The sequence below is a fragment of the Pelodiscus sinensis genome, chromosome 1 (genome assembly GCF_049634645.1).
Source record: "Pelodiscus sinensis isolate JC-2024 chromosome 1, ASM4963464v1, whole genome shotgun sequence".
In the NCBI taxonomy this organism is placed as follows: domain Eukaryota; kingdom Metazoa; phylum Chordata; order Testudines; family Trionychidae; genus Pelodiscus; species Pelodiscus sinensis.
This window is the reverse complement of record NC_134711.1, coordinates 209,104,034-209,121,072: the sequence shown is the minus strand read 5'-3', so window position 1 is coordinate 209,121,072 and position 17,039 is coordinate 209,104,034. Positions and strand designations below refer to the sequence as shown.

Below are 17,039 nucleotides of genomic sequence, written 5' to 3'. Positions count from 1 at the left end.
TTATAACCCAAGGCTGGGGGTACGTGTGGCTGACCAAAAATGATCAGTTATCCCCTTGCAAAGTGGGAATTGGAGGAGGGACAAATGTCCTGCTCCATCGCCAGCACCATCGCCTTTGTTCTTCTTCTTCACCGCTGGCCTGGTCCAAACCTCTTCTCTGCTGAGAAAGGGGGGAGCATTTTACTTTGCATGCAGCAATGCTGCGGGGCTGCAGAGGTGAGGTTGGCAAGGAATTAGTTACATTCCCTTGATCCTTTGCCCTATTACCCACCATGTTGCAGATTAGAGTACCCTGGCAGCTGTTTTAACATACACTAACTGGCAATGGTCCCTAAAGATGTACTCTGGCCAATCTTCCTCCCTTTTCTGACACATTTGGGCAAATGGGATGAGGAGTTAACCCATGGACTCTGTCTGCCCCTTGGTCCTGTTTCCATTTATTTCAACTGAAGCAAGATCATCCTCACATTTGATTTCCTAGCTTGGCTCAGTTATAGTACAGGATCTGAGAAGGGTAAAATTATTATTTAAAAATGTAACATGGCAGACCTTTGGTTTTCTGCAGCACACTCCATAACAGAAGACTGTAAGGAGAAATAAAATAAAACTAAATTATTCTGTCCACAGAAAACAAGTTTGGTCATCAGATACCGAGAAATAAATAGGAAGTACATGTTTCCAAATAGATATAATAACCAATAAGCACACAAATAAAAGTGCTTACCTCACTTGCATCTTGCAATGTTTTGTTGAATTCTGAAATTCTTTAAAATCAAAGGTTAACTATAAGTGGTTTATTCTACAAATGTTTATAAAGAAGATATTCACAAAAGTTAAAATGATATGAATGAAACTATTATATATACTATTTCTTCAAATGTTATTTGAAGTCTACTTAGAAATGATTTCTTAACCTGCTAACTTGAAATCATATTAAATTATATACCATATTTTCGCACATATAACCCAGGGGTTATATGTGTTTTTACAAACCCTGCACCCTCCCTGTGGGGTATACTCGAGTGCGGGGTATACAGATTTTTTTAAACTCACCTGGTGAGTTCCTGCTCATCCTCCTGGTTCCTGCGCAGCCGCAGGAACCAGGGGGATGAACACTCCCCCGTCTGGAGGCTGGTGGCTATGCAGGAACCAGGGCAGTGAGTGCCCGCAGGAACCTCCCCCCCTGCACCGTAAATTAACGCATATACCCCCCAGCACAGAAAAGTCTTGTATACCCTGTGGGTTATACTTGTGCGCGGGGTATACAAGATTTTTTTTTACTCAATTTGGAAAAACTGCAGGGTATATTCGGGTGCAGGGTATATTCGCTAAAATACAGTAATTACTTTAAAAGGGAAAATTTATATTATTAGAGTAAACAACATTTGTTAACAAAAGAACTGTTTAGCATTTTGGGTGACAATGTTGGAGGAAATAAAATTTAATTGTTATCACTCATATAAACTTATTTTATTGTCAGTTCACTTAGTTTAAAGTAATTTAATATGGAGCATAGACAATTTCTGACTTGTGTTCTTATAAGGAAGTATGGGAAACACAATTAGAACTTGTAAATGAAGTCTGGGCATGGATTCAGAAGGGGCATATAGACTCTTGTAAACAAGGTCTGTCCTTCGATTATAAAATAAGCACAGACTTCAAAGAGATTTAAAAAAAATTCTAATGTATAGCTTATCTCTTCAGCTTTGTTCAGACCCATACCACACCAACTTTAAATTTGATGCAAGGAAACAGGAAGAGCCAGTAGAGGGAATAAAAAATAATGTAATATGACCCAAAAAATGAGGTAGGAAAATGACCTTAGCAGTTTTGTTTTGCCCAACTGAGAGTTGTGGATGTTTGCAAAGAAACAAACATACATCTCTTAGGACATTATGAAAGAAGTGGCACCAGAGTCCAAAACAGAACAAAGTGAATGTGACAAATGCATATAGATTATCATAGCCTCAACAATATTCAATTTTCATTTCCTAAGTTAAATGAGATCAAAACTGGGTCAACTCAGTTTTTCTGATGAGCAGACACATTTGAATTCACAGCTGACCACATACAAGTGATCAGATGTTTTTCCTTTAATTAGGCTGTCAGTACACATCGTGAATTTTACTCAGCTTTAATACACTTTTTTATTTTCTTACTATGGCCCTGATTCTGCAAAGGACTTAATGTAGATAAACCCCTGCAACTGTATGGAGCTCAGCTGAAGTTGCAGGATAAGAATCTAAATGAGGATTGTAAATGCGACTATTTGTAAAATATTAAAAAATCAATACATAAAACTAAAACTAAGAATAATCTAAGCCCATGGTGTCCAACCAGTTCTGAAGCAGTAGCCACTATAGGGCATGTCTACACTAGGAAATCATTTCGAAATAACTAAATTCAATTTAATAACTCCCAATTTTACAAAAATCAAACTAGTAAGTCCCCACTATGGGGAAGCCTTGAAATTAGTCCAAGACAAGCTTCGTTAACATGGACGCACTAGCTTGATTTAGACCCTCAAGAAGCACTGGGGAGTAATTTGTTTGGATTACTCTGGGGAGTAGTTATTTCAAAATAGTGGAACTGGAGCATCCACACTAACGCTAATTTGAAATAACTATTTCAAAATTAGCATTATTCCCCAAGGAAAGCAGGAGTACAGATTCTGAAATAGCAGCAAGGTGTGGCAGTGTGGATGCTCCACTTATAAATTCAATCTAAGGGGGATTATTTCCAAACAACGTCCTAGTGTAGACCAGGGTATAGTGGATACTGCTATAGTGAACTAGCCACACTTAACCAGACAAGTAGCCACATTATTAAAGCCAACGAGCTACACTCAGCTAGCCAAACAGCCACGTGTGGCTAGTGGCTAGTGTGTTGGAATACTATGGGTCTAAGTAATGTAAATTTTACCCATACCATGAGAAACTAGTGAAATTCCTTCTATATTCCTTAAAATATTATTCATTCTAGAATTCAGAAATGAGACATGAAAAATCTGCTGATGTAACAGTTCTCACTTACTCTTAAATACAACCAGTATTCAGCAAAATTGGAAGAGTCAATTTATTTGGTAAGTATAGATTACGTACTTTTCTTGTAGAGTAGGTGTTGTAAATGGAATAAATTTTGTAACTTTATCACTGGTGGTTACATCATCAATCTGTTAGAAACAAAGATTCCAAAAATAAGCAAAAATTATAATTCTTATATGATTTGTTTTAAACTAACAATGCACATCTTACTCATCTTAATCTGAAATTGAAAAAGGAAGAAGCACCCATTATGAACACATTTTGAAACACATATGAATAGAAATCTTAACAACTGTGACCACTGGATGCCACTAGCAGAGAGCACAGAGGGTACATAGGATTTTTAGGAATTCCCTGGACCAGATATATGCATGATAGTTCACCAGTTCACCAAGGTTGGCACGTGAGCTATCTACCAAAACCAGAACCCACTGGTATTCTTAATCATTGTGAAATGTATGCATGAAGAATAATTAATGAATTATACAACTATACTGAAAATAATTTTCTTAAGGTCTTGGAATTAAGAAACTCTTTTCAGATAGGAGGTAACAGATACCTCTCTGAATCTGCTCATTTGTCTCTATGCCTCACAGTGGAAATTTGCATACTGAGCCACAGGCAAAAGAAAAGATAGTGAACCCTGCACTAGAGGAAATCTACAGAAATAAACAAAGGGGCAGGGTGTCTTGATTATGAATAAAGTCAAAGGATGGGACTGGTATATCTTGGGTGGGCAAAAAGCATTCTGAGTCCTTCACTGAGAAGGCAAGCTGACAGCATGGTTGTCTCATGTAAGGAGGGTTATACCAGCCTAGCTGTAAACCATTGAAGGATTTTGGGGACACGTCTACGCAGCGGGGCTAAAGCCAAAATAAGCTATGCAACTTCAGCTATGTCAATTGGGCAGCTTAAATTGAAATAGCTTATTTCAGCTTTTGGCACTGTCTACACAGCAGGAAGTCAAAGGAAGGGCATACTTCCTTCAACTTCCCTTACTCCTCGTAAAATGAGGGTTACAGGACTCGGAGTAAGAAGTCCTTTGGCTCGACGTTATTTTGACATTATGTTAAAGTAACTGATTGCAGTGTAGATGTGCCCTATGAAATAATGCTTCTGTGCAGACATACCTTGGGTGAGCAGTACTTGGTTAGATGTAGGAGCATTTTGTTAATAAATTCCAGGTTCTAGAACATTGTGTTATTTTATTTTATATGTAAGCATTTGTTTCCAGTACCTGTACTTCTACTTGCTATACATGAATTACTATGCTTTGTTAAATAAACTTACATTTAATTTCACTATAAACCTACCCAAGTGCTATGTAGTAAGTGGAGTGATGATCTGAGGAGGAACTGGTAAGCTGGAATGTACTGTTTCTTTGGAAGCAGCAAGCATGTGACTACTGGGGCTAGACACTTCAGGGAAGCACTTGAAGGATGGGGGTATATCATTCACTGACCTATACATTAACAGTGGGCATAGGAGGCCTAGAGGGAAGTGCGTGTCTGTCCTTGGTCAGCAGAATAAGGGAGGAGATCCACAAACAGGCACAGACAAGACTTCTTCACCTACGGGCAGGGAGTAGCAAGGTGTCTCAGTCCTGGGGACCTCTAGGATATGGCACAGCAGCAACTGGCATTTCGAGAGTTACTGCACATACTGGACATCTTTCTGAAAGGGACATTGGGCATCTATTACAATGTGATATGGTGCCAAAGGAACTATTAGATATTATAAAGCACTTTCAAAGATACTTTAACCCTTATTGGTATAATAATTGTAGAAATACAGTTAACATAATAGCATCCTCTCAGCTACAGGTTGAACCTCCCTGGTCTGGCACTCTTAGGACCGGATTGGTCCCGAACAAGGGAATTTGCTGGACCAGGGGAGGTCAGGCATCCGGGATCTCCTGGGGCTCCCCTCCTGGCTTCTGCCTCAGGAGATCCCGGAGGCCTAATCTCTGGCTCACCTGCCTGGTTCTGCTGCACCCTTCCCCCTCCCTCTCCCCCCAGCCAGGGCTCTGCTCCCTGCCCCCAACCTCACATGATGGCAGCTGCTCCCTGAGTTCTCCAACCCATGTGGTGGCAGCTGCTCATGGGGTTCCCCAGCCCTGCACATGGCAGCAGCTGCTCCTGGGGCTATCTACCCCAGGTCACTGGCCCTGCTGGTTGCAGCAGACCAGACCAGCTTCACTCCCAGCCAATCTCAACCTTTGGGGCCAGGACTCTCTGGTCTAACAACATCCGTGGTCCTGCTGGACCACGGATGTCGCTGGACCAGAGAGTCCTGGACGAGAGAGGTTCAACCTGAACCAAACAACTATGGAAACAGAACATATCTAAAGCTATGTTCTGACTATGACAGAATCACCATATATTGCTCCGTTAATTATTTATTTTAAGACAAATTGTGATATAAGAATTAACAGTTTACAGAACATTTTAAAATAGCATTAGGATAGGATTAACTTAAATGGGCAGAATGGATAATGGATAAAAAATTCTTAGGACTTACTCTTACAACATTTCCTGAAGCATTATTGCTTTTTTCACTGTAATTAAATTTTACAGAGCCCATGTAGCAAACTAAATACAAAAAGATAAACAATATTAATAATAAAGTTCATGGTTAACTGCTCGATTTATAACCATTTTGAGAATTATAATTTCACTTTTTTTGTATAAAGTAATAAAATAACATAAAAACATAAGTTCCTTAAGGGGTTCAGCAAACATGTGGACAAGGGGGATTCAGTAGATATAGTATACTTAGATTTTAAGAAAGCCTTTGACAAATTCTCTCATCAAAGGTTCTTAAGCAAAGTGAGCTGTCATGGGATAAGAGGGAAGGTCCTCTCGTGGACTGATAACTGGCTAAAAGACAGGTAACAAAGGGTAGGAATAAATGGTAAGCTTTCAGAATGAAGAGAGATAATTAGTGGTGTACCACAAGGGTTCATACTGGGACCAAGCCTATTCAACCTATTTATAAATGATCTGGAGAAAGGGATAAACAGTGAGGTGGTAAAATTGGCAGATGATACTAAACTGCTTAAGATAATTAAGACCAAAGCAGTCTGTGAAGAGCTTCAAAAAGATCTCACCAATCTAAGTTATTGGGCAACAAAATGGCAGATGAAATTTAATGTTGATAAGTGTAAAGTAATGCACATTGGAAAAAATAATCCCAACTATACATACAATATGATGGGGATGAATTTAGCTATCACTATTCAAAAGAGAGATCTTGGAGTCACTGTGGATAGTTCTCTGAAAACATCCACTCAATGTGCAGCTGCAGTCAAAAAAGCAAACAGAATGTTAGGAATCATTAAAAAAGGGATAAACAATAAGACAGAGAACATCTTATTGCCTCTGTATAAAACTATGGTACACCCACATCTTGAATACTATTGTGATGGGGCAGACAGGCCCCGCACTGAAGGGCAGGGAGTAGCCCACACCCAGCTGGCTGAGAAGGCCCTGCCCCTCCAGCCCTGCTGGGCATGCTCCCAGCAGAACCAAGGTATAAAAACAAAGAGAGCCCTGCAGCCAGAGAGGCCGCAGGGAGAAGGAGGAGTTCAGGCTGTGCTGGTGTTGCTACAGCAGCTGAGACCTGAATTGCTGCCCGTGGCCACCCTTGGAGCAGAGCCAGCAGCTGCCAACCCCAGAGAGGCAGGAATTCCCACAGCCACAAGGCCAGCCCCGGTAAGGACCAGCCTGGGAGGCCAGAGACTACAGGGGTACCAGAGTGTGGTAGGAAGCAGCCCAGGGAAAAGGACCAACAGTGCGGCTCAGCATGTATCAGCTGGATTCCCTGCCGAGTGGGCAGGAGCCATAGTCCCTGCCTCAAGGGCCCTGGGCTGGGACCCGGGGGAGAGGGAGGGCCTGGGTCCCCCTACCACCCTTTTCCCTGCCCTGGACAATCAACCCCTGATCCAGGAAAAGCTTCTCTGGGTGGCTAGGCTTCAAAAGCTGTATTGACCCTGATAGAGGGGCATTGACTTTGTGGCAAAGCTGAGGGCGGGATGAGCCCCTCAACAACAACAATGTACATATGTGGTCGCCTCATCTCAAAAAAGATATATTGGCATTGGAAAAGGTTCAGAAAAGGACAACAAAACCTATTAGGGGTTTGGAATGGGTCCCATATGAAGTGAAATTAAAAAGACTGAGACTCTTCATCTTAGAAAAGAAGAGACTAACGGGGGATATGATAGAGGTCTATAAAATCATGACTGGTGAGGAAAAATGGAATAAAGAAAAGTTATTTACTTGTTCCCATAACATAAGAACTATGGGCCACCAAATGAAATTAATAGGTAGCAGGTTTAAAACAAACAAAAGGAATTTTTTCTTCACACAGCACCCGGTCAACCTGTGGAACTCCTTGACAGAGGAGGTTGTGAAAACCAGGATTTTAACAGGGTTCAAGAAAGAACTAGATACATTCACGGAAGTTAGGTCCAGCAATGGCTATTCGCCAGGATGGGAAGGAATGGTGTCCCTAGCCTGTGGCTGAGAACGGGTGATGGGAGAAGGTTTGCTTGAAGATTCCCTGTTCTGTTCACTCCCTCTGGGGCATCTGGCATTGGCCACTGTCAAAAGACAGGATACTGGGCAAGATGGACCTTTGGTCTGATACAATATGGCCGTTGTTAATTCAGTCTACCGTCGCTGTATCATTCTATATTCTTTTGTCATGCTTATTCATTTCATCTCTCCTAACTAAATATTTCTAATATCTTTATTTTCTCTGAACAACTTATATTTCTCCTGTATTATTTTCAAAATAGAAAAACTAGATCCTCAACAGTGACCAAGACTTTGATCTGGATGAAGACTGTTTTATATTGCTTTCTCAATTTTAATCTGCTCTATATGTTTCAGGCTAGCATAGGTAGAGTCTTCCGGTGGCATACACATGATGTAGTGACTCCTATACAACTCTCCTACTTGTGACTAGATAAGGGATGAGGCTGAAAGGGAAGGAGCAGTCTAGCTACTCCAGTGGTCTCCAATACAGTGCCCATGGGCGCCATGGCGCCCGCCAGGCCATTTCTGTGCGCCTGCCAAGTGATCGGGGCTGGGCTGGCCCCACCCCCAGGCATGTGGCGCATGGGCAGAGCCAGTCCCTGGGCACATTGGCAGAGCCAGCCCCAGGTGCGCAGCACATGGTCAGTGTTGGCCCCAGGCGCACGGCAGTTAGGTGGCCCCACCCCCAGGTGCGCTGCACGAGATCTGTGCCGGCCCCAGGCGTGCGGCGTATGGGGGGTGCCGGCCTAGGCGCGAAGCACATGGGCGGCTCCGCCCCCGGGTGAGTGGCGCGAGGGCTGTCCTGGCCCCGGGCTTGCAGCGTATGGGTGGCGCCGACCCGGGCGTGCGGCATAGGGGCAGCACTGGCCCCGGGCATGCAGCTCATGGGCGGCCCCGTCACCAGGCGCACAGCGCATGGGCGCTACCGGCTCCTGGGCGCATGGCACTGGCTCCGGGCACACCATGATTTACTGGACTGCCTTAGCCATTGGGAGTGAGTCATATGAATCACTCCATTGGCTATGCACTACTCAAGGCTCATTATATATACAGCTTGCTATGCTATCTTTGGGGCAGCTCTATACCAGGGGAACAGCTGTGTTTCCTGTTTCTGTCTAATCAATGATGTTACTTTCCCTCTTACTATATGACAACTAGAATACAACTGACACAATTTAAGCAATGGATCATATTCCCATATTCCATCATGATGGATATCATAAAAATGTGTGTAATGAAGCAAATGGATATTTAAAATTGTTTCAAAATACTTTGAGTAGTTTTAGCAATGTTACTGAATTCACTGTTCAATACAGAACTGGCATTCCTACATATTTTCTAAAATACCAAAAAAAAAAAAAAAAAAAAAGAGAGAGAAGGAGAAAACTACTATATAAAGATAAACATGTACCTGTCTGGTTTGCCTCTGGCCATATACTTAAAGTTCTATCTAAAAAGGAAAGGATTTTTTTTTATTAACAATACCACATGAAGTTTTTATTTTCAAAACTCTATCAATGCAAATGTAATGAAGGGGCTGGCTAACCAGCCAATATGATAAACATTTTAAAGTTGTGAAAATAATGATCTGGGGCCAAATTTAACACTAGTTTAAACAACTAAAACTCTACTTATTATAAGAGTTTTATCTCTCTTGTACCAGATCTCATTCTAAATTTTGTATTTGTGCACAAATAATTCTCACCTTCAGGACTTGTTCTTTCTAATGATGTTGTATCTGAGTAATAGAACAAAAATAGAAAACAGTAAAAACATGCACAATAAAAAAGGTTAGATCAGTGGTCACCAACTACCACAGGGATCTACCAGTAGATCTTGGAGCCTCTGACAAGTGATTCTGACTGGTTTGGCCAGGAAGCTATTAAGCACCAGCACTTCAGTTGCTCCCCCCTTCCACCACCCCACTGTCATGCTGCTGCTGCCCTGTGCCTTGCAGCTGCCCCCCGGAAGCCTCCTGCTTGCTGTGTAGGGTGTGGAAGGGAGAAGGGGAGGTGCTGATATCAGGGTATCCCTCCGCCCCCCACTTCTGTACCCTCTCCCACACTCTGAACCCTTTAGCCCAAGACCAGACCCTGTACTGCAACTTCTATCCAAGCCTGGTGAAAGCAAATGAGGTTTGGGAAGGAAGGGGGGATGGAGTGAGCAGGGTGAAGCTTAGGAGAAGGGGCGGGAAAGAGGTGGGGCAAGGGTTTGGGTCTGAGGTAGATCTTACATTTCACTTAAATTGAAAAAGTGATCTTGTGGTTAAAAAGGTGGAGACCACTGGGTTAGATATAAGCTAAATACATCAAAATATGAGAAATGTTATAAAATCTTGCCTGAAGCATTAATGGGGTAGGTGATAAAAGTGACGATAGAAGATTCTGCTGAATAAATAAATAAATAAATAAATAAAAATAGAGAAGCAAAACATTAGTGCTTAAATGTTTGTTTGTAAAAAAAGGCGTAAGATTTAAAGTGCACAGTCACTACACCCACAACCTGGAAAAAGTGACTAGATTTTCAAAAATACTTTCATCTTACTGAGAACAAGAGGTGCTAAATACTTTTGAAAATCTGAATGAGCGCTTGAATGGGAATTGCTGGTAACTGAGCATTTTTGAAAATTTTGCCCTTAGGGTTTTTTTTTCAGTACTCATGAATGATATAGATTAGTCTGGTACATTCTGCCCAGTAGCTATGAACTCCCCCTCCATTCTTCTGTGATTGCCTTGCCATTGTAGCTCTGTGACCCTCTTGCAAAGATTACCAATTGTTCTGGTATATTTTCTCTATTGTCCCTACATACAGCCATATTTGCTAAAGATTAACAAAAGGATTCATATAATTGCTTCAGCCATATATACAAAATAGATCAAATACATTTGTAAAAGCAGGAACAGAGAAAGCCAATGCTGAGGTAAAAATTTTTAATCAAACACAAGTTGAGAAATTCAGATGAAACTGTAACATTAAACTCATTTCTTTTAGTTATGGAATGTTTTGTGACAGGGCCTTGTAAGTTTACAATCTCAATTCTCATGCATGCTTACAATGAATCATATGAACTCAGCCCAAAGTAAGAATAATTGCTAACGTGAAACACAATAATAAAAATATAATATTCAAAATATTAGAACAGACTGCCACAGCTCACGAAGCTCATGCTTTTATGTCACTCGGAATAAAATTAACAGGAATATAAAAACTTACCTACTGTTGTGGAGAAGTTAAATTCAGGGTTATTAGTAGTTTCTGAAGAAAAAAATTAAATATAAGAATTTCTGATGAAAGCCTATGAATACTGTTCACTTAAATGAGCTGCCTGGCCTCTTTATTATTTTTTAGTTCAGACTCTTTTCCTGTTTGCACTAGCCTTAATCCCTAATAACTTCTTGTAAAAGATAACTGAGTTACTTCAGATTAAAGCTTTTGCGAATGAAAGGAGAGTTAAGTCATAAGTTCACAGATCAGGAAAGTGGGTTAGTTATGTCTCTATTGTATGGAACATTATTGAAACAATTTAAACCATAAAATATGTGCCCATATACCACCGTAATGGACCCAATATGAATGTGATGGATATTTAATAATTCAAAAATATTTTAAGTAGTTTTAGCAATCTCACTGAATTCACTTTTCAAACAGAACCATTATCCCTAAATTTCTAAAATGCAGATTAATTTTTTAAAATGTCATAAAATAAACATGTACCTGTATGGTTTGGCTTTGTCAGTGCACTTAAAGCTCTTCCTGAAAAGGAAAGGAGTATATTTTGGATAACTGTAAAATATTAATTTAACATTCTTAAAAAAACCTCTACCAATGAAATGTTAACTATGGAGTAGCTAAGCAGCTAGTGTTATAAAACTTTTTTCAAAGTAGTTGGCCAAATTTAGCCATGATTTGAACAAGCGCAAACCTACTGAACACAAAGGAATATTGTTTGGTTATATCACAGCTGAATTTGGTCTTAATGCTAGTTTTTATTTGTGTAATACATATAATTCTCACCTGCAGAGCTTGTATCTGAAGTTGTAGCTGAAAAACAGAATAAGAATATACAAAAATTATAAACATGACAAAATAAAAAGTAAAGCTTAGCTAAATAAATCTAGATGTGAGAAATATTAATATCTTGCCTGAAGCATTAATTGGGTAGGTGATAAGAGTAAAAATAGGGGATTCTTCTGGAAAAAAAGAAAATAAACATAAAATTAGTACTTTATTCATTTATATTTTTCTGAGAATGTCAGGGCCAGAGTTTCAAGACCAATAGGGACAGAATTTCAAAAAAGCTAAAACTCAGACCTAAGCACCTATAAAAAGTGGCTAAATTTTCAAAAATACTGAGTATACATTAAGGCTGTGTCTACACTGGCCACGAGTTCTTGCGCAAGAACACTGACGTTCTAATGTATGAAATCAGTGCTTCTTGCGCAAGAACTATGGTGCTCCCGCTCAGCAATAAGCCCTTTTGCGCAACTGTTCTTGCGCAAGAGGCCAGCGTAGACAGGCAACATGAATTACTTGCGCAAGAAAGCCCTATGGCTAAAATGGCCATCAGAGCTTTCTTGCACAAGAGAGCGTCTACACTGGCAAGGATGCTCTTGCGCAAAGGCACATGTCAGTGTAGATGCTCTCTTCTGGAAGAGTTTTTGCACAAGAACTCTTCTGCAAAAGAGTTATTGCGCAAAATCATACCAGTGTAGACATAGACTCAGGGTGTCAAATATTTTAAAATCTGAATGTATGGGATTGTATGGGAGCTGCTGGTAACTGAGGGTATGTCTACACTACCCCGCTAGTTCGAATTAGCAGGGTAATGTATGCATACCGCACTTGCTAATGAAGCCCGGGATTTGAATTTCCCGGGCTTCATTAGCATAAGCGGGGAGCCGCCATTTTTAAATCCCCGCTGCTTCGAACCCCGTGTAGCGCGGCTACACGGGGCTCGAACTAGGTAGTTCGGACTAGGGTCCTATTCCTCGTTAGTTCTAAGTTAGTTCGAATTAACATTGTAGTGTAGACATACCCTTAGTGACTACTTTGAAGGGCCCTATGGAAGTGCTTGCCAACATATCAGCAGACCTCCAGTACCATCGAACTTTAATACTGCTTACTGGAAAGACCTGTGAAACTACTACAAGATCTATTACAGAACTATTAACAAATACACCCGAAAAGCCTTGTGCGGGTATACCTCAAGAGTGGAGAACGTGCTTCAAATTTGCAAGTCAGGTTCAACTTCTAGGGCACTTATATATTATTTTAATAAGCATTGTATTTGACTGATTTTTTAACTTTAATTTACAAAGGAAAAAACCTTTACAGTTCTTTCCTGTCACAGATGAAACCAGTGAGTCATGATACAGGCAGTCCCCAGGTTACGTACAAGATAGGGACTGTAGGTTTGTTCTTAAGTTGAATCTGTATGTAAGTCGGAACTGGCGTCCAGATTCAGCCGCTGCTGAAACTGATCAGTTTCAACAGTGGCTGAATCTGGACGCTAGTTCTGACATACATACAGATTCAACTTAAGAACCCCAGGCATCCCCAAGTCAGCTGCTGCTGAAACTGATCAGCAGCTGATTCCAGGAAGCCCGGGGCAGGGACTTCCTGTAGTCAGCCACTGGTCAGTTTCAGCAGCGGCTGACTTGGGGACGCCTGGGGCAGAGCAGCTGGGGTGCTGCTGGGTTGGTCCAGTAGCACCACCGCTCCTTGGCGCTACTGGACCAACCCAGCAGCACCCCGGCTGCTCTGCCCCAGGTGTCCTGATTCAGCCGCTGCTGAAACTGATCAGCAGCGGCTGAATCAGGACTCCTGGGGCAGAGCAGCTGGGGTGCTGCCGGGTTGGTCCAGTAGCGCCAAGAAGCGGTGCTGCGGGACCAACCGGCAGCGCCCCACCTGCTCTACCACAGGCCCGGGGCTTTGCTCCATGTCTCCCTGATCTGCTGGGGGGGGCCACTAGCTGCGCCCCCTCCCCCAGCAGACCAGGGACACGGGGAGCAAAGCCGCAGCAGCGGCGGGGTGCCGCGCCTCTGAGGCTTTGCTCTGGCAAAGCCTCAGAGGCGCGGGACCCCTCCGCCTCCCGGCTTTGCTCCAGGTGTCCCTGGTCTGCTGGAGACGGTCCCCAGCAGACCAGAGGCACCGGGAGCAAAGCGGCAGCGGCGGCGGAATCCCGCGCCTCCCCGGCTTTGCCAGAGCAAAGCCTCAGAGGCGCGGGACCCCTCCGGCTCCCCGGCTTTGCTCCGGGTGTCCCTGGTCTGCTGGAGACAGTCCCCAGCAGACCAGAGGCACCGGGAGCAAAGCGGCAGCGGTGGCGGAGTCCCGCGCCTCTCCGGCTTTGCCAGAGCAAAGCCTCAGAGGCGCGGGACACCTCCGCCTCTCCAGCTTTGCTCCAGGTGTCCCTGGTCTACTGGAGACGGTCCCCAGCAGACCAGGGGCACCCGGAGCAGCTTTTCTCGCCCCGGAGCTTGCAGGCAGCGGGACCGCTGCGTTCTGGGCAGTCCCGCTGCCTGCGAGCTCCGGGGTGAGAAAGCCCTGTTTGTAAGTGCGGATCCGACATAAGTCGGATCCGCGTAACTCGGGGACTGCCTGTACTTGTACTTGAATTATGGCCAGAAAAATTCCTACTCTATTACTCATGGCATTTAACTATGAAATATAGGTGTGGGTCAGGTTCTTTGTTCTTATAACCTGACATTCAAAGAAAAGGAAGGGCCTCTCAATGCTAACAATACAATGCAAATACTCTGTAATATAGTCTTTATGAGTCACCTTAAGACAATCACGGAGAACACTTGTTTTGCTCTATATTTGTCCAGGGCTAACTCTCAATGCACAAGAATTCTCCGATATTTACATTCTCTTAAGAGAGATTCTTGGATACTGTTTAGTCTATTTTCCATTTTAGACATTTTTTGCTTGACTCTACCTTTACACCAGTGTAAAATTACAATGAAGTTATAGAGAAAAGAGATGCAAAAGGGAGTAAAATCAGGCCCTACATCACCTACATTTAAAAATTACAAAAGAAAGAAACATCTATTTTCTAATACAAATTAAGAAATAAAAAAAAATTATGTGAATATAGGCATGAGACAGCTTAAGTTCTGGATGGAAAATTAAAGTTTTTTGCTTTCTTTTAACAGAATAATAATTTAGTATTACAACAAATGTACTCTTGCAGGCATCTTTGGTACCTTATTTCAAGTCCAGATATTTCATGTTAGGTAACAATTTTTTTTTCTATGGATGATGATAGTAATTGCATAGAATGTCATTTCTATAAAAAGAAAATTTTATACACTAAATGGGAATTGTTCAGCAATCTGCTGGAAAGGGCAAAATATCCCTTATGCATTAAACTGTTACAAAGTAGGTCAAATAGTCTTTTTTAGATATTATGTTTTGCTGATTTCTGGGGAAGATAATCCTATATCTGCATCTAAAGGCACACTTCCACCTTTGCTTCTTCCCTCCAAGTTTCTTCTAATGTCATCTGGCCGTGGAGCACAAATCCAAAATGAAATAATTGTATAACTCTGGGGGGGAGAGGGGGGAGTGGTGTCTAGACTACAGGGATTTTTTGAAAAAAGTGGCCTTTTTTGAAAAATCTTCCCCTTCCATCTAGACTGCTGCCATGTTCTTTCAAAAGTAAATCTAAAGAATGTGGCAGTTTTTTTCAACCGTGGAAAACCTTGTTTTATGAGGAAGAACGCCTTTTTTCAAAAGTGCTCTTTCAAAAAAAGGTGCTATGTAATGCAAACTGTGCTTTTTCGAAAGAGAGCATCCAGACTGCCTGGGCACTCTTTCAAAAAAGCGGCTTGCTTTTTTCAAAAGTACTAATTGTAGTCTAGACACACTTTTTCAAAAGAGGCTTTTTCGAAAGTATCTTTGGAAAAAGCCTCTTTCAAAAGAGGCTTGCAGTCTAGACGTAGCCATGGTGGTAAATATTTTTGTTCCCCATTTTTCCTAAAATATTTACAATATAGAGCCACCACCATAAAAACAGAGCTCCCTAAACTTTGTTTCTTTAGCTAACCAATGTCAAAAAATTCTGGCCTTTATTACCCTCTGGTAAAAGGGGGGAAGTAGAAGCAAAATCCACAGTACAAAACAGATACAAAGTGGGTGAGATAAGATCTTTGACTGAACCACCTTCTGTTAGTGAGAGAGGCAAACTTTTGAACGACACAGTCTTCTTCATTAGGTCTCAAAATGGGACAGAAATCTGACAAAATGATCCTGTGATGTTAAACTAATAGCTACTGTTTGTGCAAAAGGCATCTCTCACTGTGTTCTAGCTAGGGTTAGATACTATCCGTTACAAGTGGGACTCTGATAGGTTTATTTTTACATTTGTTTGTTATTTGGCAGAACTGTGTGTTGCTGGTCAAGGTAAGTGAAGTCCTCTCTGTATTCCCAAAACAAATACACTGCTACATTTATTTGCAAAAGGGGAGAAGGTTAGGAAAGAGGCATAAAATTAGTGCTTTTGTTTTTCTTGTGGGACTACCTGTAGATGAGACAGGCTTGTTCAGTCTCTGTTTTTTGCACAGCATCAAATATCAGGTATTTCTACCAGGTGTGTTTGTGGGGTGGGAGGTGGGGGGAAATTTACACATTGTTTTCACCATCCTTTCCTTCCTCCATTAATTATTCACTATTTAGTAGGCTGTCAAAGGCTATTGGCCAGGAAACATGAATCATTCCATTCTTGATAAGAGCTAGCACTAAACTGGAATGATTCCACTAAGAAAAGTATTTGTCTAGATGGTGCAGATAATTTTATTCTTATGAAAAAGTAAAACTAGAGTGAAGAAATATTGCAGCTTATTTACACAGTAGGATTTCTGCATTACTTCAGTTAACATGAGGTCCATGCTTGTTTGCCATGAATTCGCAATAAACAGAATGTTACAGTTAGTGATTTGCTTACCAGAAATCGTTCCTGAAGATTTTTCAACTGTTGATCTGGATGTTACAATATTTGCTGAAGAAAAGAAAAATGTAACACAATTTGTTGGAGGAAGCTGAATCTATTCAAATAAAAATATAAGCATTTTTATTGGACTTCCATTCATTAGTGATTACTTGCAGTACTTGCCAGTAGAGGGCAATGACTACCTCCTAAAGGGATGTTAGCAAAACCTTGTAAATTCCAAGAGAGGAGAGAGATACAAAATCGCTTTTGGAATACCAACACAATCCAAACCAATAGGAAGATCACTGTGAGACTCTCATATTAATCAAGAATATCTCTTTTCTACGGAAATTAGACAATCTACATTACAAAATATAAAGAAATCTCCGCTCATTTTTGCTGGACATGAAATTTTGAGCTAAACTAAGGGCAGTAATTAAATATGTCTAGATAGAAAATATCCTCAGATCTTAAACTATCCAGGTATGTTTGATATTAGTTTTCCACCACTTTACTTGCAAATTT

General features: G+C 41.5%; 1 protein-coding gene across 7 annotated transcripts in view; it reads right to left on the bottom strand.

Annotated features, from left to right (window-relative positions):
• ADGRG2 (adhesion G protein-coupled receptor G2) overlaps positions 1-17,039 on the bottom strand; it is a 77,401-nt gene that overhangs the window by 30,156 nt on the left and 30,206 nt on the right. For 3 of the 7 annotated variants that reach the window (XM_075913778.1, XM_075913784.1, XM_075913789.1), the window contains exons 3-14: positions 16,530-16,583; positions 11,728-11,775; positions 11,600-11,626; positions 11,300-11,338; positions 10,799-10,840; positions 9,925-9,972; positions 9,291-9,323; positions 8,997-9,035; positions 5,565-5,635; positions 3,102-3,172; positions 725-764; positions 550-584 (exon numbers count right to left, since the gene is read on the bottom strand). In XM_075913778.1, the coding sequence (XP_075769893.1) occupies positions 550-584; positions 725-764; positions 3,102-3,172; positions 5,565-5,635; positions 8,997-9,035; positions 9,291-9,323; positions 9,925-9,972; positions 10,799-10,840; positions 11,300-11,338; positions 11,600-11,626; positions 11,728-11,775; positions 16,530-16,583 (547 nt within the window). Of the gene's footprint in view, positions 1-549; positions 585-724; positions 765-3,101; positions 3,173-5,564; positions 5,636-8,996; positions 9,036-9,290; positions 9,324-9,924; positions 9,973-10,798; positions 10,841-11,299; positions 11,339-11,599; positions 11,627-11,727; positions 11,776-16,529; positions 16,584-17,039 lie in introns of those variants that run through there. The other 4 variants (XM_075913796.1, XM_075913798.1, XM_075913797.1 and 1 more) reach the window with 4 other exon arrangements.